This window comes from Phoxinus phoxinus (genome assembly GCF_949152265.1).
Source record: "Phoxinus phoxinus genome assembly, chromosome: 7".
Lineage (NCBI taxonomy): Eukaryota > Metazoa > Chordata > Actinopteri > Cypriniformes > Leuciscidae > Phoxinus > Phoxinus phoxinus.
Window position 1 is genome coordinate 13,332,178 of NC_136882.1, and position 23,477 is coordinate 13,355,654.

A 23,477-nucleotide genomic window follows, 5' to 3' on the forward strand; every position below is an offset into this window, starting at 1 on the left:
TTAGTAGCCTATGATAAAAAAATGGGATTTTAACTGTCGGTCTCGGACATAAATATTATGCCTGTCTGGCCGGGCCCGGACCGATTCGCACTCTAGTGTGTGTGGCCAAATCTGTCATATGAGGTCAAACTTTAGTTAGGCCTACTTAATTTAGTAGCTTCCTCTTATGGCAAAGAAGAAGGAAGAATCTCTCTCTCTCTCTCTCTCTCTCTCTCTCTCTCTCTCTCTCTCTCTCTCTCTCTCTCTCTCTCTCTCTCTCTCTCTCTCTCTCTCTCTCTCTCAAACTGTGCTGCCGCTTTAGCCAGCTGCCTGTTCGACAATAGTTACGCGCCGGCCCAGTGTGTTGATTGCATCCACGATAAGGAATTGTTAATGTTTAATTTACCGGAGTGAAGTTTACCGAGACAATATATGATTATGTAAAGTGACACTTTCTCAGTAAACGCGGATGAGGTGCCATAAGACATGTTTTTCTTTACGACTGTTATTTTTTCTTATTTTTTTCTCACCAGTAAGACAGGTAAGAGATTATATGTTTAATGTCTAATTTGCAATAGGCTAATATAGAAATGCAGACACTTTTATCGTGACTAAATATTGGCAAAGTGGACAAGTGATGACAGATTAACAAAATACTGACACTTTGAATAGAATGTAAACTGATAAGGAAGCGCGTGCATCCTTAGGCTCCTTATAGCCTATCCCTATAGGCTATATATAGGCATATTTGCACTGATGTCATTTAGTTTTCTTTTTGAAAGGTGAAGTTGCAGTTATAGAGAGCTTATTCAGGTGCGGTGGAAGCACTGTCCGCGTTTTACACGAAGTTTAGGGAATCGGAAAAAAGGGCATTTTGAAAATTTGTTTCAAAATTAATGTGATAAGAAAGCATATGACATTTTAAACAAAATATTGAATGTTACTTAAAAAATATTGATATAGCCTATATGAAAAGTAGCCTATTTGTATGATGAAAATGTTTGTCTTTTCACGATTCAGTATCACCATGCATGCAGTAAACTAATATATGACTCTATGTAGCCTATAGTGTAAAATTCAGTCATCTTATAATTGGGACCAGTAAAATTCTTATTTTACTGTAATTGAGGAAACATTATATCTACCTTCATCCTGTCCCAGTTGTGTTTTAGTTGTGACATGTTTATTATATGCTAAAACAGAGCTATATTGCTTCATCAAATGTAGACATACAGACCATGCATTTTTAGTGATTTAATTAGGCTACATGAATGCTTAAACTTACAATTATAAAGTTGCATATGTATACACAGCAAAACACAATAACAGACACAAATAAGTGGTTGTTCTTTAGCCTCCTGCATGACAGGGAAATTAAAGTGTTGCTGCATCCCAGTATCAATAAATAGTAAGATATTCATGGTGCAGAGGTGTTTAGTTAACTATATGCATTTCTTTCAACATTTTTGATTTTAAAATTTTTACAATCGCTATGACAATTTTTTCAATACTTTTAACAAATTTCCTACACTCTTAACGCACCAATGCACCAACACACCAACACACCTACAACACACAATTAGCAAAACAGTTAATTTCATGCTCAAAATCACACATGGTAAACTCATAGCACAATGTCATAAAAACACTAACATCCGATGGAATTACAGAAACTGCATTATTTTATATGTGTCAGGTATGCCCTTATATTATTCTCAGTCATCTTCTAATCTGCCCGGTCTTCTGCATTTGACCACATGTTCTCATCCACATCACACCTGATATCTTCTCTGGCAAGGCATCGTGGGAAGAATCTTTTGGCATGCCTTATCCACCCCTGGCAGTGTCCAGCTGTGATGTCTTGGCATGCAGCATCCATTGCATCCAGGAGGGACATTTGGTCCTGTGGATGATGGTCAAAAACCTTCCATCTCCAGGATGAGAAAAACTCCTCAATGGAGTTGAGGAAAGGGGAGCAAGGAAAATTCACATTCAATTTCACAAGATCACATTGTCCCATGTGATCATGCATATTGGCAAGTGGTCTCTTACCTGTCCCCTTTCTACCTCTGGCACAAGTCTTTCGTGCAGGTCTTCTAAAAACAGGAGAAGGCGGTTGGTGTTGTAGGGGCTAATCTCTTATGCAGGAGTGCCAACGCTATCTCACGACCAATTCGTACGAATTTGTACGAGTGATTAAAAGGTGGCTAATTCGTACGAATTTGTACGACCTCACTCGTACGAATTTGTACGATTTGTCTAAACCCACGTGACGGTTGGGTTTAGGGGCGGGGTCAGGGGTAGGTCATTCGTATGAATTCATACGATTTTGGCAAATCGTAAAATATGTACGATTTAGCAAAAAACGTACAAATTCGTACGAGTGAGGTCGTATGAATTGGTACGAATTAGCCACCTCGTAAAATTCGTACGAATTGTCGTGAGATCGGGTTGGGAGTGCACCATCGTTGGAGATTGGCCCGGCACAGTAACTGTGGCCCTTTTGCCAATTAAGTTTCTTCCGCGGTGACGCCTTTTTGCCAAGTTAAAGCCAGCCTCATCAACGTAGATCATTACATGTGGGACTTGATTGGCCTCCAACTCCATTACTCTCTGAAAGTAATCAGACACAGTGTATGTAAATGCTTTGCTGTAACTACTATGTCCTAATGTACTCCAAGTTTATAGAGTAGTTTACTGCAAAACACATAATGTACAGTAATGACTGTATTGCATAACCTTACCTGGACATATTGGTGATGGAGTTCTTTGATGCGCTCACCTTTCCTTTCAAATGGAACTTTGTATAATTGTTTCATTTGGACTTAGCTAGAGTCCGAGAAATGGATGTTGTGCTGATTGCTGCAATGTTCCTAAAGACAAGGTTGTCCTCTACAACTCTGGACTGAATGTCCTTCAGTTTTATTTCATTGTCAGCAATCTCCATGTTGACAAAAGCAAGTTCCTGTTCTTCATTCAGCTTTTAACAAAAAAAATAAAAAAAATAGTATGGAAGTCAATGGGACCAGTTAACTGTTTTGTTACTGACATTCTTCAAAATATCTTCCTTTGTGTTCAGCAGAAGAAAGAAATTCATACAGGTTTGAAACAACTTGAGGGTGAGCATAGGATGACAGAATTTTCATTTTAAAGTGAAGTATCCCTTGAAGAGTTTTGGAAAAAATGTAAAAGTATTGAAAAATCTGTCATAGCAATCGTAAAAACCTGTAATATATTTTTTTTCCTGATAAATATCAGTGTCTCATAACACTGACATCGAAGTGTAAATGGGGAGAGTGCGTAAGATTGATCCACCCCCTGTACCTTGTCTTGGCAAGTTGGCAACTGTACACTTTTAATGTCATGTGACCATATGGTCTCACATTATTATTATTATTTAATCCAGTCTAATCCTCACAGTCACCATCACAATCACACAACTAAACACTTATTTCTGTCATTCTGTCATTGAGCTCTTGTTACTTGTGGTTTCCATTTCCTTTACCAATGCATTATGCACTCATCCTGCTCTGTGTGCTTTTGCACATGTAGGCTAGTGAGTGAGATTCACATGATTTTGCTTTAAACGTTAACTGTAAACCTTGTTTCTGTCTAACTTATTGTACAAAGGTCATTCAACCATAAGCATGCAACCATGAGCATGTGACTGGAAGAAAACGTGTGTGTGTGCGTGCGTGCGTGTGTGTGTGTGTGTGTGTGTGTGCACCCGTTATGAGGACAATATGTCAACACATATTGCAATATGCAAAATATTTAGCAAAATGCAAAATATTTAGCAAAATGCAAAATCCCTGTCCGTGTGGGGAATTTTTTGGTCCCATGAGTAAAACAGATTATAAGTCAGACTAAAATATGTTTTTTGAAAATGTAAAAATGTAGAGGGTTTTCTGTGATGGGTAGGTTTAGGGGATAATAGTCTGTCCAGTCTAAAAATAATTCTGTCTATGGAAAGTCCCCATAAAAGAGGAAAACACAACATGTGCGCGTGCGTGTGTGTGTGCTGCTCTGTTACCATGATCTACATTCCAGGGTTTGGCAACCTAAGGCACTGGCATGATTATTATTATTATTATTACATGATTCACCTTGCAAGGAGCTCTCTCTCTAGTCCCTTCATGTTCCTGTCCTGTCTGAGTTTTATCGGGATCTGGTCTGTACTGGTAAAACTCGGTGTATGCTCGGTGTATGCACTCTATACCAGTTTACCTGCTGCTGAAGGCCGGCCAGCGCCCGAGCTCCACCTGCTGCCTACCTTTTCCTTTCTGAGAGACCTGAGGCTTGTCGCCGCCAGAGCCTGGGCTTTTCTGCTGCTCTGCTCTGTGTTTTCTACAAGAGGATTTCTGTTATTCACCTTAACGCCCAGATGGTCGGCTGTTTCTGTTCATCATATGTGAACCAGCAGCCATATCACCCTGTAGCCCAAGACTGGTTTCCCACTGAAGCTAAGCAGGGCTGAGCCTGGTTAGTACCTGGATGGGAGACTCCTGGGAAATCCAGGTTGCTGCTGGTAGTGGTATTAGTGAGGCCAACAGATGCTCACTCTGTGGTCTGTGTGGGTCCTAACGCCCCAGTATAGTAACAGGGACACTATACTGCCAAAGAGCGCCGTCCTTCAGATGAGACGTTAAACCGAGGTCCTGACTCTCTGTGGTCATTAACAATCCCAAAATATTGGCCAAAATATGCCCAGTGGCCTCTGTCCATCATGGCCTCCTAATCATCCCCATATATACTGATTGGCTTCATCACTGTCTCCTCTCCACCAGTAAGCTGGTGTGTGGTGGGTGTTCTGGTGCAATATGGCTGCCGTCGCTTCATCCAAGTGGATGCTGCACATTGGTGGTGGTTGAGGAGATCCCCCCAGTTCCTGAAAACTTGTATCTACCATTATTATACTCAACAAGTAAAGCTCAAGTTCACTGTATTGTACATTTAGTCATAACAGGTCAACAGAGGAAATAATTTACTGAAGTAGAACTTAAATATTTTACAAATTTATTGTATTTACAAATTGTTCATTGTTACATTTGCACTGTGGCAAAAGTTGTCTTTGGAAATTATGCCCTTACAGCATCTGTCCCATAGTGAATCTTTTAATAAACATTTATTTAGATTAGATTAGATTAGATTAGATTAGATTAGATTAGATTAGATTAGCCTTTATTGTCTCCTGACGGAGAAATTCATCTTGGGCATTCGAGATAACAGATGCAACACAATATACATAACACATAACATGATTTACCTACACATAATTTACCATAATTTACATACACACCACATTTACCTACACTTACACAGCCCTGAGGGGCACCTGTACTTATGTTAATCACATCAGAAAGGGTGTGGAGTTAACTCTCACCTGCTGCTTCCTTCCTGTCAGGAAAGATTCCGTATTTCATCCGTATTGTTTTATGTAGTGTACTTTGATCTTAACACCATTAACCTTATTTTTTATTATTCTCAAGTTGGGTAAAGTAAGTCTAGTCTGGCCTAAATTATAAGCATTTTAAATTCGGTCGGACTTCTCTGTGGTATGTTATTGTATAAAGTCTTTAAAAACTCTATAAATCAAAACTCTTTAGGCAGTTTTTGTAATCAATTAAAGTTGGTTTTAATTGTTTACTTTTCTTTTTAACAATAAACAAAAATATAAAAGGCAAATAAAACTATAATCACGCTTTGAGTCAAATGTGTAGTCAGCTCTGGGTTTCTTGTCTTCAGCTCTGGGTTTCTTATCTTCAGCTCTGGGCTTCTTATCTTCAGCTCTGGGCTTCTTGTCTTCAGCTCTGGGCTTCTTGTCTTCAGCTCTGGGCTTCTTGTCTTCAGCTCTGGGCTTCTTGTCTTCAGCTCTGGGCTTCTTGTCTTCAGCTCTGGGCTTCTTGTCTTCAGCTCTGGGCTTCTTATCTTCAGCTCTGGGCTTCTTGTCTTCAGCTCTGGGCTTCTTGTCTTCAGCTCTGGGTTTCTTGTCTTCAGCTCTGGGCTTCTTGTCTTCAGCTCTGGGCTTCTTGTCTTCAGCTCTGGGCTTCTTGTCTTCAGCTCTGGGCTTCTTGTCTTCAGCTCTGGGCTTCTTGTCTTCAGCTAAACATTAAAGTTTATCTAAAGAGGCAACCAACTCATCAGTCTTTTATACTCCTGTTGTTTCCCACCGAAGTTAGGTTTTTAATCTTCTTGATTGACGCAAGTTGTAACTTTCCCAAAGTTTCCAAGATCCTTTTCAAGGCCCTAAAATGTAATTTTTGTTAAACTGTAAATAAATGTAATAAGTTTGATGATTTCAATTAAGTAGACACAATGTACACAATGCATTATATTCAGTAGGCTACATTGGCTAAACATGTGTAATAAAAGAAGAAGTCTACAATAGGCAGGGTAATCGCATTTCCTTGATATTATACAACAGTAAACTAAAATCCATTAACATATTTACTGACAAATCACTTGAGACTTATTATAATAAAATTTTATTTGGAGTGTTTTTTTACTGCACCGTGTACATTTCTTAATATTAAGCCTAACATGTGTTTTAATGTATAGACATTAAAACTATAATATATAATAGTATAATGTGATTATAGTATGATCTCTGTATAATATCAGTCTTTAAATGCAAGATATTGAAAGTGTACCTAAAGTATACAATAGTTGCAATTACAACACATTCAAAACTCTAAGTTGTGCTGTACTAGCTTTGAAATTTGTGTTCTTTGAATTCAGCCATGAAATCAATCTGTGACAATTATCCTTGTCTATCGGTTACTGTTACGTCCCTGGACGTAATGTGTTATTTATTTTATTATTTCTTTGATTTTTGTCATGTGACTTGTTTATTGTGCAGTTCGTTGTCTCTCTCTCTCCCTCTCCTTCTGTGCAGGCTTGATTAGGTTCAGCTGCGGCAGATCACGTTGATGAGCGGGAGTGTTGATATGCCTGTTGATATGCCTGTCCCTGTACACCAGTGTCATTTTTATGTTGATCTAAGAGTATTTTATGATCTATAGTGCCGAACGCAGCACTAAGATCGAGTAAAACTAGTATTGAGATACAGCCTTGGTCAGAAGCTAAAAGTAAATAATTTGTAATTTTAACAAGCGCAGTTTAACGAGCACAGAGCATAATACCCTGTGGGGAAGTGCTAGAACAGATGGAGATGGGTATATTATTGAGGAGTTTATGGATGATAATCAGTTAGTGTGTTTAAATGATGGAAGAGGCACTAGGTATGACGTAGCTCATGGTGTAGAATCTGCAATTGATCTTACTTTTGTGTCACAACAACTAGCAGGTACTTGCATATGGGATGTGAGCAGTGATAATGCAATGGGCAGTGACCATTATCCTATCTGGATAAAGATAAGGAGTCAAAATATTAGTTTTGAAGAAAATTGGATTCCAAGATGGAGAATGAAAGAGACTAATTGGGGGCTGTATAATTATAAAACAAGCAGTAAATTAACCGAAGTCATGCCAAATCTGAGTGACGATATTGAGGAGTTGAACGAAATGATTATTAACATACATGCGTCAACAGAGGAAACAATAGGTAAAACATCCGGAGCAAAGAAGAAGAAAATGGTACCATGGTGGTCTGATGAGTGTAGATAGGCTGTTAAAAACAGGAATAAAGCCTTTCAAATTGTTAAATCTAATCATTCATTTGATAATTTATTGGAGTATAAAAGAGCACAGGCTAAGGCCAAAAGAATTATAAGAGAAGCCAAAAGGAAATATTGGAGAGATTTCTGTAATAATATCGGGAATTAAAATTAAGGATATATGGGGAATGATCAGAAAGATGGGTGGGATAAGAAGGGAATTTTCTCTACCAGTATTAAGAGATAATGGCACTGAGGCAGTAACATGTAGAGAAAAAGCCGAGATGCTTGCAAAATCCTTTGTAAAGATACATAGCTCGCAGAACCTCTCCAGTGAAGAGTTAGCTATAAGAATGAGGACCATTGAAGAAAATAAAGAGATGCTGGGGATGAAAGAGGTGGGGGAGAGCTCACTAGATGCAGATTTCACACTGTTTGAACTAAATAGAGCATTGATAGGTGTTAAAAATACCTCACCAGGGAGAGATGGGATATGCTATAAAATGATTGAAGAACTATCTGATGTGGCAAAAAATGTGATACTGGTTTTATATAACAAAATTTGGGAGCGAGGAAAGCTGCCACATGGGTGGAAACACTCAGTAATAGTCCCTATAGGGGAACCAGGAAAGGATAAAACAAATGTCAAAAGTTACAGACCAATAGCTTTAACGTCTAACATATGTAAACTCATGGAGAGGATGATTACTAAAAGGTTAGTGTATAAATTAGAAAGCAGAGGACTGATCACACCATATCAGAGTGGTTTCCGTAATGGAGGAACAACTATGGATCCTGTAGTCTGCCTGGAGAATGAGATACATAAAGCACAAGTTAACAAATAATCTGTTTTGGCAACCTTTTTTGATATAGAGCAGGCGTATGACATGCTGTGGAAAGAAGGACTTTTAATTAAGTTGAATAAAATGGAAATAGGTGGGAAAATGTTTAATTGGATCAAAGACATTTAAATGGTAGAACCATAGAGGTTAGGATAGGGTCCGAGTCGTCAAGCACATACACAATAGAAAATGGCACCCCACAAGGTAGTGTATGCAGTCCAACATTGTTTAATAATGTAATGATTAATGATGTGTTCGATGGAGTGAATCAAAGGATAAACAGGGCATTATATGCAGATGATGGAGCATTGTGGGGCCGTAATATTGACAATTTACAGCAAAGGATGCAAATAGCAATTAGTCAGGTTGGAAGATGGTCATTTGAATGGGGGTTCCACCTTTCTGTGGAAAAAACACAAGTCATCTGTTTTCCTAAGAAAAGGGTAAAACCCACAATAGATCTTAAGATATATGGACAATCTCTCAAACAGGTCAATGACTTAAGATATCTTGGTGTGTGGTTTGATAGTAAACTCACTTTTAAAAATCATGTTCAGAAAATGGTGGACAAGTGTAAGAAAGCAATCAATCTTTTGAAGTGTCTTTCAGGGTATAGCTGGGGGGCGACGGGATCTTCTTTGAAAATAATTTATATTGCAATAATCAGATCAGTGTTTGACTATGGATGTTCAGTATACAAAACCGCAGCGAAAACTACATTAGCTGAACTGGACAGGGTGCAGGCTAAAGCTCTCCGGCTATGTAGTGGAGCCTTCCGAACATCACCTATCCCAGCGCTGCAAGTAGAAGTAGGGGAGATGCCTTTAAATCTTAGGAGGTTAAAACTTTCTCTAGCATATTGGGTTAACTTACAGGGGCATGAAATCACACATCCTACAAAATTGGTGTTAGCAGAATGCTGGGAATATGGTCGCATTGTGAACAGTAGTTTTGAATGGAATAGTAATAAAGAGGCAGATTCCATGGGAATCAGTAATATACCTTGCAGCAAACCTGTTAACTTGAGCACAATTCCACCTTGGTTTTTTTGCTACCCTGTAGTTAATCTAGAAGCTAAAAATATAAGCAAGATGGGATTGTATCAAAGTGTACAGCAGTATCTAGAAGTAGTGTATGATGATATAGTTCAAATATTTACAGATGCATCCAAAGAACCAGCAGGTAAAACAGGGGTGGCTGTATACATTCCCAAATATAATGTTACAATACAAAAAAGAACCTCAAATCACCTCTCAATCTTCTCTGCAGAGATGATGGCCATCATACTGGCACTACAGTGGGTAGAAGAAGTGAAGCCATATAAATCTGTTATATGTTCGGACTCTATGTCTTCCCTAACTAGCATCCAGACTGGGAAATCTGCATGCAGACAGGATCTTTTAGATGAAGTTCATCAGATGATTTTCAGGATAACTCAACAGAAGCTAGTAATACATTTCACATACATTTTCACCAGCGCACACAAGTATTGAGGGTAATGAGAAAGTAGACGAATTGGCAAAAGAAGCACTTAAAGCAGAACAAGTAGAAGTACAGGTGTGGTGGTGATTTTCTGATATTCATTGTCTTTAGTAAAATATGGATGATTCAACAGAATGTCACATGTGTGTCTCTCACTTGTAGTGAGAGAAGATTCTGTTTATGTACCTGGGGAGGCAGAAGGGAGAGACACTCCAGAGAACAGACGAACAAGGACCTCTGACCTAGATGTCAGAAGGCCATTTGGTGAAGGAGGGCTTAGGAGTTGGCCCTAGTGACAAATCGAAACTAGTGTTATGGCTGCTCCTATTCTTGCAAGAATAAATACTTCTAATTTTTATAATTTGACTCTGAGTCTCCCTTACGCAGTGATGTTTGTTTGATGAATTTTTGCCACAACACAGGTTACACTCAGTAAATCAGAATTGAAAACAAAAATTAAAGATGGTATTCATAAACTCTGGCAAGATAAATGGGATTAGGGGGAAAAAGGTAGGCATTTGTATGGTATTCAACAGACTGTAACAGTTAAAAAGATAAGCTCACTTTCACGACAGGAGGATACCTGGTTCACCAGGCTAAGGTTAGGACATACAGGATTGAACAGCGGCCTACATCTAATGGGGAAACATGAGACAGGAATGTGCCCATATTGTACGGAAACAGAAACCGTGAAGCATGTACTTCTGACATGTAGGCAGTACTCTGAAGAGAGAGAAATAATTAAGAGGGTAACTAAGGACTCTGTTTCTTTGAGCAACCTGTTAAGTCTACCTGGAACACAGTCTACAACCAAAGCAGTGATAGAGTTTCTTAAAAAAACACAAATAGCAAGAAGACTTTAAGCCCTTTTTTTTTTTTTGGAGGAAGAGCTGAGGTTGAAGCTGGAGGAGCTGAACACGCAGCGCCAGCTGACGCTTTGGCTCTGATCCTCTGGGATGTACATTTTATTTATTTTACATTTTATTTGTAGTTTTGCACTTCCCAATGTGATCACACCTCAGTCCAGTAGATGGCGGTAATGCACAAAGATTGCAAGCTGCCAATAAAATTCACAGAAGAAGAAGAAGAAGAAGAAGAAGAAGAAGAAGAAGAAGAAGAAGAAGAAGAAGAAGAAGAATTCGAGAGAGCTATTCACTCTGTGCACGAGAAAAATGCTAACTTCCGGCTTGAGGGTGGAAATTGGGTACTTCGTTTCCGGTTGCCGTCTTGTTTACATCAGTGGACCGGCGTTAAGTTAGTTTAATCGTTCGCAATGGACCTAAAACATAAAAAAAAAACTTGTGAAATGTCAAGTCAATATAAGAAAACAACTCACCAAGGCAAAAAAGTCACATCTTATTCAATAGGAAGATTATCTGCGCCTGCGGTGCTTTGGTGCTCCGTGTATCTACATCGGCTTTTATTCTCGATTCTCTGTCTCGTCGTCTTCTCACTTCGTCGTCAGCTCTTCAACGTTATCACTTTCACTCATGTAATCGTTTGATTGCATTTATAGTTCTCTTTCTCAACATATATCCTTTGATACGGAGTGTCTGGAGATCCTGCTTCATCTGACTTGCTCTTTCTCTCAATGTCTCTGACAGCGGCAGTGTCGCCGGCGCAGTCTCAGTGCGCTGCTACCATTGGCTCGTTGGAGTGTCAATCAATGCAGCGTGATCAATGATTGGACGAAACACTTTCTCTTCTAAAGCACTCGTTTTTCTCTCTTATTCTTTTTAATTTTCCCATCTTTTTACACATCTTTCAACTCTTACTCGTAGCCTGGATTATCCGGGTTGCACTCTCCCTGCTTTGAAGATATGCATGTCCCGCTGCATCCTTTAGGCTGCAATGTCACTACAGTAGAATTCCCACTACAGGTTTTCTGAGGATTATCTCCAAGAGAATAGGGCTCTCCCAATGACACAGTGAAAGCTGCACTGAGCCCCTGCAGTAATGACTGCACAACCAGAGAAAGGGGATTACACAACGTGGGGTACTGTAGCCTTCTTGGCGGAATATACATCCTCTACTACGTCGTCCATCAGGCTACTGGAAACTAGACACCCCCTATCGGTTTCGCAGCCGGAAGTAGCATATGCTAACGTGCACAAAGTCTATTCCTGTGAAGCAGGAATTTAGGTCACGTATGCTGGTTCCTTGGTGGAATAAAGAATGTGATGAAGCTGTAAGGAGTAGGAATAAAGCATATAGAAGATTAAGAAAGTATCCAATGTTGGTGAATGCAATGGAGTACAAGCGTCTAAGGGCAGTAGCAAGATGAGTTATAAAGGATGCAAAAATAAATAGTTGGAGGAAGTTTTGTGGTACGTTAGGTCCTGAGACTCCAGTAAGGCATTTGTGGTCAGCGGTACATAGAATGTCAGGGGTATATAAAATAAGATCAATACCAGTGTTACAGAAGGGAGAGGTGGTAGCAGTTTCCAATAAGGAAAAAGCAGACATGTTTGTTGAGAGTTTTCAAGCTGTGCATAGATCAGAGAGAATGGGGGTTGAGAGGTGTAGGAAGAGGGCTGAATTGATGGAAGTTAATCATTGGAAGCTGGAGAGGAGTTTAGAAAATGAAAATCCTATTAATCTGTTTTTTTTTCTTTAAAAGAGCTGAAGGATGCAATTATGTCTGGGGCAAATACTACCCCAGGGAGAGATAGGCTGTCTTATGAGTTATTTAAATATCTGGATGATTTTGTACTTGAAGAAATCTTAGCTTTGTTTAATACTGTGTGGGCAGAGGGTTATTTGCCCAAGGAGTGGAAACATGCAGTTGTGGTCCCGGTCTTGAAATCAGGGAAAGAGGCATCTGACCCTGGCTCATACCGTCCTATAGCGCTCACAGCAGTGATTTGTAAGATTATGGAGAGGATGGTAACTAATAGATTAGTATATTTTTTAGAAACAAGAGGACTCTTTGTTGATGTACAGAATGGTTTTAGAAATGGAAGGTCTACAATGGAGTCAGTTGCAGTTTTGGATCAAGATATTAAAAGGGCATTTAGCAATAAGGAAATAGTAGTGACTGTATTTCTGGATATTGAGAAGGCGTATGATTCTTTGTGGAAGGAAGGAAGGATTGATGATAAAAAAATTTGACTTGGGAGACGAATGTTTAATTGGATAAATGATTTTTTAATGAAAAGGACAATTCAAGTAAAGGTTGGTAGTGTTAGTTCAAAGACAGTGGATATAGAGAATGGAACCCCACAGGGAAGTGTAATTAGTCCAGTTCTATTTAATATAATGATAAATGATATCTTTGGTAAAATAGAGCGAGGATTCGGGTTATCTTTATTTGCAGATGACGGGGCCATTTGGAAAAGAGGGCGTAATGTAGAGTTTATTTTAAAACAGATTCAAAGAGTGTTAGTATCTGTAGAGGAATGGGGGAATACATGGGGCTTCAAAATATCTGCTTCTAAGACTAAATATGTGATATTTGGTTTTAAAAGAAAGTTACCTAATCTGGGGCTATATATGTATGGGTCTCCATTGGAGAAGGTAAAGGTTTTTACATTTTTGGGTGTTTGGTTTTAGAGAGCGTATGACTTGGGCTGTGCATGTAGGTAAAATTGTGCTGAAGTGTGAAAAAGTTTTGAATGTAATGAGAAGTTTGGCTGGGTGTGAGTGGGGGGCTAATAGGGAGACGATGCTACTAATTTTTCAGGCCATGATCAGATCTGCTCTTGATTATGGGTGCTTTGTGTATGGATCTGCTTCCAGAACTGTTTTGGCTAGGTTAGATGTGGTGCAGGCAAGGGCTTTGAGGCTTTGCTGTGGGGCCTTCAGATCTTCCCCAGTCCCTGCCCTGCTCATTGAAATGGGAGAAATGCCATTATGGTTAAGACGTATTAAGTTAGGGTTACAGTACTGGGTAAAACTTAGTGGGTGTAATCATATCTTCCCAGCAAGGTGTCTGTTGCAAGAGGTTGCTGGAGCTAATAGATACACTATTTTTTTTGTCACAATAAATCAGTGGGCAGGGAAGATGAGCATGGATCAGGGATGTATTGTAGAGCACACAAGTTGGTTACCTATGCCCTATTGGGTGCTGCCTGAACTGAATATTGAGCTTGCTTTTCTTCGGGAAAAAAATAAGTGGGAGGTGGGACCAAAAATAGAGGAATATCTTAATCCAATTAGTGAGAGCACAATGATTGTTTTTACAGATGGATCTAGAGATCCAGTTAGTGGGAGAGCTGGATTTGGGGTGTATGTGGAGCAGCTAGGGTTGGAAATTGGCCGGCGTATCTCTAATGGAAGCTCGGTTCTAACTGCTGAATTAATGGCAATTTTGTGGGCTCTATGGTGGATTGAGGAAGTAAAACCTAGATAAGTAATTATCTGCTCTGATTCTGCAGCTGCTTTAGACATTTTAAAAGTAGGAAAATCTAAAGCTCGCCCTGATATTGTCAATGACATTTTGATTGTGTTTTTTAGAATTAGTTTTACTTGTAACATCAGTTTTTGCTGGGTCCCTGGACACCCTGGGGTGAGGGGGAATGAGCGGGTGGATAGCATTGCAAAGGAGAGCTTAGGAAGAGAAGTAGATGTCCATGTATTATTAGGGAGAGTGGAACTGAGAGAAAGAATTAAAGAGGGTTTAATAAAAGAATGGCAGAGAGGGTGGGAAAAGGAAATTAGGGGGAGACACTACTTCTCTATTCAACCTGAAGTTAGGAAAAGATGTTCATGTAACATTTTATTTCGCAGGGACTCAGTTAAAATGTGTAGATTGAGGTTGGGGCATGTGGGTTAAATTATTATCTGTGCATTGTAGGAAAGCATGTTTCTGGCTTGTGTGAATGTGGGAGTCCTGAGACAGTAGAGCATATTTTCTTGGAATGCAGAGGGTATAGGGCAGAAAGAAAGAAATGATTTATTAAACTGTCAGGACTTGGAGTAAAGGCTTTTTCTGTTTTATCTTTGTTTGGACACAGTGACGAGCATAGACTGATCTCCAAGGCAGTTCTTCAATTCTTGCATGACACAGGATTGTATGTGAGAATTTAGTACAAACTTTGACCTGTGGAGGGCAGTAATACGCTTTGCGTACACTGCCGGAATCTTACAAGAAGAAGAAGAAGAATTCGAGAGAGCTTCTTGGGGCGCGTCGTGGAGCTCCGTTGTCGTTCTGCCCCTCATCTCCTGCCCCAGACATTTGGTTTATTGTTAGAGTTTTCTCCTGTTTATCGTCAGTTAGAGAGTAAGGGAAGACTTTTTTACTTTCTTTGGGGTTTTCGTTTGTTAGGTAAATTATATTTCATTCCCTTTTAGTTAGAACCATTTCTGTTTGTTATTTTGGCTTGAACCCCTCCTGAAGATTCACGCTTCCTGTTATTCATTCCTGTGTTAATGGGGTCGTCATCAAGATGGCGTCGGTGTAGGTCACATTTTCTGGGCTCTTTCTTGATTTTTGTGCAAAACTTTTTTCCTCCCCTTTAAAGACTATTTTGTCCTCTATGCGTTGATTTTAATTCTGTTCACGCTCTCCATACATCAGAGATACTCAGTTTTGCGAATTCCTAATTTTTTTTCCCTCAACGACATTTAACAGCTGCACTACACGTGGATTTGAGTTCTCCTGTGTGGCGTCATGATGGAGGTGGACGACATCCTGAAATCTGAAAGTGTTAAACGTATGCATAAATATTCCAAATCTACCCATGATCTGGATTCATTGGATGTGTGTTTTCCCGAGTCTCCAGCGGCAAGCCCTTTACCGAAAATGCGACGCCCGACCTCAGATCCGTCAAATGCCGTTTTGCTGGAAGCAATAGAGAGACTGGGTAAGAAGCGGGATGATTTTATGGTGAGACTTCTGGAGATCGAGAGATCGGTTGCATCCAATTCCACCCTCATCTCCGATCTCACAACACGGGTTGACGCCGTTAAGAAAAAATCAGAGAATACAGCTGTTAAATCTGGTAAAATGGACTCCCAGCTGTCTTCGCTGGCTGCAGAAAACAAACACTTATGGGACAAAGTGGATGAGCTGGATGCCTACAAGAGGCGTTGGAATCTGAGGATTTCGGGTGTGCTGGAGGAAGATGGGGAGAATGGGCAAATTGGGCAATGCCCGCACAATAATTGTACAATTTCTCTCTCGGTCTCACCGCGATCGTATCTGGGCTGATGCAAGAAGATCAGAAGTGCTCAAACAGAAGAAGATTAGGATCTCAGAGGACCTGACGCAAAGGATGAAGGAAGCACGGAACAAGCTGTGGCCTTTGGTGGAGAAAGCTCGATTAAAAAATACCTGCTCAGGGGCCCAATTGCTATCGTGGATGGAAGGAGGATTGCTGCGGACGATGTCTGATTGTTTTAGAACGTTGGAGGTCGAGAGCATATGCCAGGGATGCTCAATGCCGTTTTTGTCTGAAGAACTTTTGATTGGCGAAATAATTATTGACATTTGAAAAAGCTGACAAATATGTAAGAACATTAATATGTTAAGGTAAGCAAAGAGCCTAAACCGTTATTGAGGGGTATGGATACGTTTCAAGTTTTGCACTTTATTTGTATTCTGTATTATTTCATAACTTTGTTACGATAGTTGTATAGTAGGCTACTTTTTGTTTTATTTGTATTTTTCTGTTAGGCTACTGTTCATATACCGGTTAAACTGTCTTGTTTTTCTCTTAATGTATGGGGGATTCGTGATTTATCAAAACGCAAGGCTTTATTTTAATTTTGTACGTCACAGAAAAGGGATGTTTATTTTTTTCAAGAAACACATTCTTGTTCTGAAGATGAAACCTTTTGGCGCAATCAGTGGGGTAGTGCTAGTAAGGCTTTATTTTGTCATGGTACTAATCACTCCGCTGGAGTTTTGATTTTATTTGACCGTAATTTTAGTGGCTCGATTCTGCAGTCCTTTTTCATCTGACGAGGATAGATGGATAATTGCTGTCATTCTTCTAGGGGATTTTTTCTTTATCTTGGTTAATGTCATGGTTTTAATAATCATACACAAAATAGCTTATTTTTTCAGGATCTGTCTTCTAAAATTCTTGATTTAAAAGGTAAATATCCATCTGCTGCAGTAGTTGGAGGAGATTTTAATGAAGCTCCTGACCTATGTCTGGATCGATTTCTGCCAAAACGAGAGTCATGCAGATGTAACACTATTATTAATGATTTTTGTAGTAACCTTTCTCTTTTGGATGCTTACAGGTTTATGCATGATAAAAAAAATTCATATACTTGGTTTAGTAAAGATCTCTCGAGAAAATCGGGTATAGATTACTGGCTTGCATCAGACTTTGTCTTCTTTTATTAGGTCCAGTAGTAGGCTATGTCCTGCTCCCCTCACAGATCATTCTTTTGTCGATCTTATTTTATCTGATTCTGGTACTAGTTGTCACAGAAACCTTGGATATTGGAAACTAAATTGTTCTCTACTACAGATCCCCTCTTATTGTTTAGGAATTAAGAGCATCATTGAAGAATTTAAAACAAAACCTGGTGTCTCACTAACTTCCAATTGGGAAATGTGTAAATACGAGTGTAGGAAATTCTCTATTCAGTTTAGTAAACAGTTAGCAAAGGCAAAATCTTTAAAATATACCTCTATATTAAACGAAATTAATATAATTTTAGGCAAGCAACAGACAAGTGAAGATGATAAAGTAAAACTGCACAACCTGAAGAATTAAATAACGTTTATGCTGAAAAGGCTAAGGGTGCCTTTATTAGATCCAGAGTTAAGTGGCTAGAATTCGGAATTCGGAGAAGGGACATATATCAATTTAACTGATGCGTTGTTTGTCATTGTCACGACCTCCCCGTCTAGGGTTAGGAATGCCAATGACAAACAACGCATCAGTTAAATTGATACATATGTCCCTTCTCCTGTCCCAGCTCACATACAAATACTATGAAACGAAATAGTGTCAAAAGTAAGCTTTTTATTAACACAGGAATGAATAACAGGACGCGTGAATCTTCAGGAGGGGTTCAAGCCAAAATAACAAACAGAAATGGTTCTAACTAAAAGGGAATGAAATATAATTTACCTAGCAAACGAAAACCCCAAAGAAAGTACAAAAGTCTTCCCTTAGCTACTCCCTAACTGACGATAAACAGGAGAAAACGGCTCAAGAGAAACACAAGATGGCAACCTCCTCCCTATACGGCTTCCAAAGCAAACTAATTAAACATCAATCTAATGACATCAATCAGTAACAGCTTAAATAACAAGAAAATATAAATAAAAGATAATGCAAAAGAGAAACTCATGATACCAAAGTAACAAGACAGATGTCCTCATAATTCGACGGTGACAACCCCACACAGGGAAACTTCACTGAACGAACCACAACCACACTCCAACAATAAACCAAATGTCTGGGGCAGGAGATCATGAGGGACAGAACGAAAACGGAGCTCCACGACGCGCCCCAAAAAGCTCTCTCGCATTGCCGTCTTTCTCAGCATATCAACACTCCCGCTCATCAACGTGATCTGCCGCAGAGAGAGAGAGAGAGAGAGAGAGAGAGAGAGAGAGAGAGAGAGAGAGAGAGAGAGAGAGAGAGAGAGAGAGAGAGAGAGAGAGAGAGAGAGAGAGAGAGAGAGAGAGAGAGAGAGAGAGAGAGAGCATTAGATCGGACTATTTCTCTAGATTCCAACAACTAGAACCACATTTTATGACATTACCAAATTCAGATAAATTAAATCATATTTTGGGAGAAAACTCTAGCTCAATCACAACAGCAGCAAAGTATGTAACAGCCTGCCACAAACTACGAGAGTCAGCCAGTGGACAAAACTAAAGTCTGAATGTTGGTACAAATGTACAAAAGTTTTTTTTTTTTTTTTTTATGTATATGAATGGCATGTGTTTACTGATTCATTTTATTGATCTGTTCATTGCCAATGTAATGGCCAATGCTTTGGCAATAATGTAGCCTACAAGTCATGCCAATAAGCTCATTTGAATTTGAATTTGAGAGAGAGAGAGAGAGAGAGAGAGAGAGAGAGAGAGAGAGAGAGAGAGAGAGAGAGAGAGACAACGAACTGCACAATAACAAGTCACATGACAAAAATAAAATAAATAATAAAATAAATAACACATTACGTCCAGGGACGTATAACAGTTACACATCTGCAATTTTTTTTAACATAAATACAGGCAATTTGTGTACAGCAGGGGTGTATCTGAGGATTTTACAATAATAATAACAAATTGCATGTATATAGCAGTTTTCTCAACACTCAAAAAGTTTACATTATAAGGGGACATAGCCTATATGACCTCTCAACGACCACCAGTGGGCAGCATCCACTGGATTATAGCTAGGCCAGTGCGCCAGAACACACACACCAGCTTATTGGTGGAGAGGAGATGAGAGTGATGAAGACAATTTAGATGCGGGGAAACCGGAGAGGGTTATGAGACCATAAGTAGGCTAATTGAGGAGCTACAACATAAGTGCAGCTAAAATAAAGAATATTTTTCACTTAATATAGGCCTATTGGAAGAATATTTCGCTTCATTATGAAGCTCGATGGGGCTAAAAGTTAACATTTAAAATATAAATCTCAATTGACCATTTTTAAAATGTTCTTAATGTATAATTTCTCTTTATTCTAGAATTCATGCTGAACAGTTGTCTCGGTCTATGTGGGTGTTAGCCTATTATTTATGTATTATCAGAGGCTCGAGAATTTTGATTGCACGCTATTATAAGGAATGGTTGGTTCACTCCCCAGTGATGCTTGCCGGAGATCACAAGATAGGATCATGTAAAGTGACGCTTTCTTTACTCAGTTAACACGGATGAGGTGCCGTAAAAGACATGTTTTCCTGTCACTTTATTACGACTGTTATTGTTTCGTATTTTCTTCTCACCAGTAAGACAGAAGGTAAGGATGAACTTATTTAATATCCTACGTTTTTAATTTGAAATAATATCGTGGTGAAACAACTGTTAGAAATGCAGAAACTTATTTTCATGACACGGCCTGGGTAAATATTGGCAAAGTGCACAAAAGTAATCTGATGACAGATTAATAGTTTAGGAATCGACACTTTAAATATAATGTATTGCAAGTGCATTCCTGAACAGTATCGGCTACTTTCATTTATGTAAACTGCTTAAGTTTAGGGCTATAGGATAATGCTTTGCTCATTATTCGTTTTATTTGCACTGATCTCGTTTAATTTTCTTTTTGAAAGCTAAAGTTAGTTACACACAACACCATTTATAGAGAGCGCCTATTCAGGTGCGGTGGAACTGTCCGCGTTTTAGTGAAGGGATTCGAAATTCGATCATCATACTGTCTGACCGCTCTTATTCTTGTTTCAAAATGTAATGAGAAAGTATATTTTAAATAAAATATTTAATGTTACTGAAAAATATTGATATAGCCGATATCCCAGCTAACAGGGAACGTTCCCAGAACATTCACTAACGTTCTTTAAAAGTTGTGTAAATGTTAGTACAAAACGTTATTAAAATAATGTTTTCGGAACGTTCATATAACGTTATTAACGTTCTCATAACATTGAGAGAAAACGTTCTTAGAACAACGTTCTTGGAACGTCTTTTTGACGTTATTTGTGATTGATCAAAGTTATCATAACGTTGATATAAAACGTTCTTGGAACAACGTTCTTGGAACGTCTTTTTGACGTTATTTGGGATTGATGAACGTTCTCATAACGTTGATTGAAAACGTTCTTGGAACGACGTTCTTGGAACGTCTTTTTGACGTTATTTGTGATTGATGAACGTTCTCATAACGTTGATTGAAAACGTTCTAAAACCAAAGTTCTCGGAACGTATTTTTGACGTTATTTGTGATTGATGAACGTTCTCATAACGTTGATATAAAACGTTCTTGGAACAACGTTCTTGGAACGTCTTTTTGACGTTATTTCGTGATTGATGAACGTTCTCATAACGTTGATAGAAAACGTTCTTGGAACAACGTTCTTGGAACGTCTTTTTGACGTTATTTGTGATTGATGAACGTTCTCATAACATTGATATAAAACGTTCTTGGAACAACGTTCTTGGAACGTCTTTTTGACGTTATTTCGTGATTGATGAACGTTCTCATAACGTTGATAGAAAACGTTCTAAAACCAAAGTTCTCGGAACGTCTTTTTGACGTTATTTGTGATTGATCAAAGTTCTCATAACGTTGATATAAAACGTTCTTGGAACAACGTTCTTGGAACATCTTTTTGACTTTATCTGAGATTGATGAACGTTCTCATAACGTTGATATAAAACGTTCTTGGAACAACGTTCTTGGAACGTCTTTTTGACGTTATTTCGTGATTGATGAACGTTCTCATAACGTTGATAGAAAACGTTCTAAAACCAAAGTTCTTGGAACGCATTTTTGACGTTATTTGTGATTGATGAAAGTTCTCATAACATTGATAAAAAACGTTCTTAGAACAACGTTCTTGGAACGTCTTTTTGACGTTATTTGTGATTGATGAAAGTTCTCATAATGTTGATATAAAACGTTCTTGGAACAACGTTCTTGGAACGTCTTTTTGACGTTATTTCGTGATTGATGAACGTTCTCATAACGTTGATAGAAAACGTTCTTAGAACAACGTTCTTGGAACGTCTTTTTGACGTTATTTGTGATTGATGAAAGTTCTCATAATGTTGATATAAAACGTTCTTGGAACAACGTTCTTGGAACGTCTTTTTGACGTTATTTCGTGATTGATGAACGTTCTCATAACGTTGATATAAAACGTTCTTAGAACAACGTTCTTGGAACGTCTTTTCGACGTTATTTGTGATTGATGAAAGTTCTCATAACGTTGATATAAAACGTTCTTAGAACAACGTTCTTGGAACGTCTTTTTGACGTTATTTGTGATTGATGAAAGTTCTCATAACGTTGATAGAAAACGTTCTTAGAACAACGTTCTTGGAACGTCTTTTCGACGTTATTTGTGATTGATGAAAGTTCTCATAACGTTGATATAAAACGTTCTTGGAACAATGTTCTTGGAACGTCTTTTTGGCGTTATTTTGTGATTGATGAACGTTCTCATAACGTTAATTGAAAACGTTCTTAGAACAACGTTCTCCGAAGGTCCTTATAATGTTAGTATTTTATGAATGTTATATTTAGGCTGTCATACAGCGTTCTGGGAACATGTTATTTGCTGAACATTCTCATAATGTTAAGTAGGCTACACTTAACAAATGTGTGCTTCTTAACATTAGTTTACAATCACTAGATTTGTATGACTATATATCCATATAAACATTTTAAACATCACAGTAGTTTATAACACCACCCCAATAAACCAGCACTTATAGCGCTATAAATAATTGTATATTAACTAGTGCAAAATGCCTCTGCAAAATAAATTTTTGTGTGTGTTTTTAGTAATTGTTGTTTTGGTGTGTTTGAGTGCTCATTGTTACAATTACACAGCAAAAGTTCGGTGACATCTTTATTTGTGTATGGTAGAAAGCAAATACTGATCCTGAAATAATTACATAAAATAAATGTGGAAAATTGAACTATACGATTGAGGGAGCAGGCTACACAGTGAACTCAGAGAAAACGCTATACGCTTGAGCAAAAACAGTTTGTGTATAGGCTACAAATGATGCCTGTGAAAGAGATTGTGAACGCATTGAATATGATATGTTTTGTTGGTTAATAGCATAAGCTACTATTACACAGTAGCGATAACATTAAGCGCACCAGAGAAGTACCTATATAATATTCAGATGTAAACAGCATAGCTGACTTACAGATTCAGTTAACATCCACAAATGAATAAGCGTGATGAATCAGGCAGCAGGCTACACAGTAACTCAGAGAAAACGCTACGCTTGAGCAAACAGTGTGCGAATAGGTTACTATAATTGATGGCAAAGTGCCTGTTAGGGTTAGGGTTAGGTTTAGGGTTAGGGTTGTGTTAGGCTCATTACAATCACACAGCAAAAGTTCAGTGACATTTTTATTTGTGCATGAAAGCAAATACTGATACTGACATAATGACATACAATAAATATGGAAAATTTTACTACACGATTCAGGGAGCAGGCTACACAGTGAACTCCGAGAAAAGCTGTGAATAAAATACAATATTCAGAAGTAAACAGTGTAGCTGACTAAATGTTTAGCTGACAGAGTGTTTATGTCAGAATGTTTATTTTTAAACAATTATCTTCTTTTGCCGATATATTTAGCGAAATTTTTTCGCATTTCTAATCCAAACAACGTAAAACTTGACACTGCACTTACTCGTGCCCGTAGCAAGAAACCTGTCAAGTTTGAAATCCATTGGACTAACGGTTCGAGAGATATGTGGTTAACAGTATACAGACAGACAGACAGACAGACCTTCCTGTAATTTATAGATATGCTATTCACATTATGTGAAGCTCTGTTAAATATATTGAAATACATTTTGAACATATATTATTTAAAAAATACATTGAACATAAACCTTTTAAATTGTTCCTCATGTTACATCTGTAAATTGTGTACATATTGTGTAGCCTATATTTCATAAAATATATCCATGCCTTATGTTTAGTTTTTA

General features: G+C 38.4%; 1 protein-coding gene across 2 annotated transcripts in view; it reads left to right on the top strand.

Moving 5' to 3' along the window:
- Positions 1-318: 318 nt before the first annotated feature.
- The window catches only part of LOC307001461 (nectin 1a), a 42,744-nt gene continuing 19,585 nt past the window's right edge, over positions 319-23,477 (top strand). The window contains exon 1 of one of the 2 annotated variants that reach the window (XM_079617964.1): positions 319-520. In XM_079617964.1, coding sequence (XP_079474090.1) covers positions 466-520 — 55 coding nt within the window. In that variant the 5' untranslated portion in view covers positions 319-465. Of the gene's footprint in view, positions 521-19,666; positions 19,802-23,477 lie in introns of those variants that run through there. The other variant, XM_079617963.1, reaches the window with a different exon arrangement.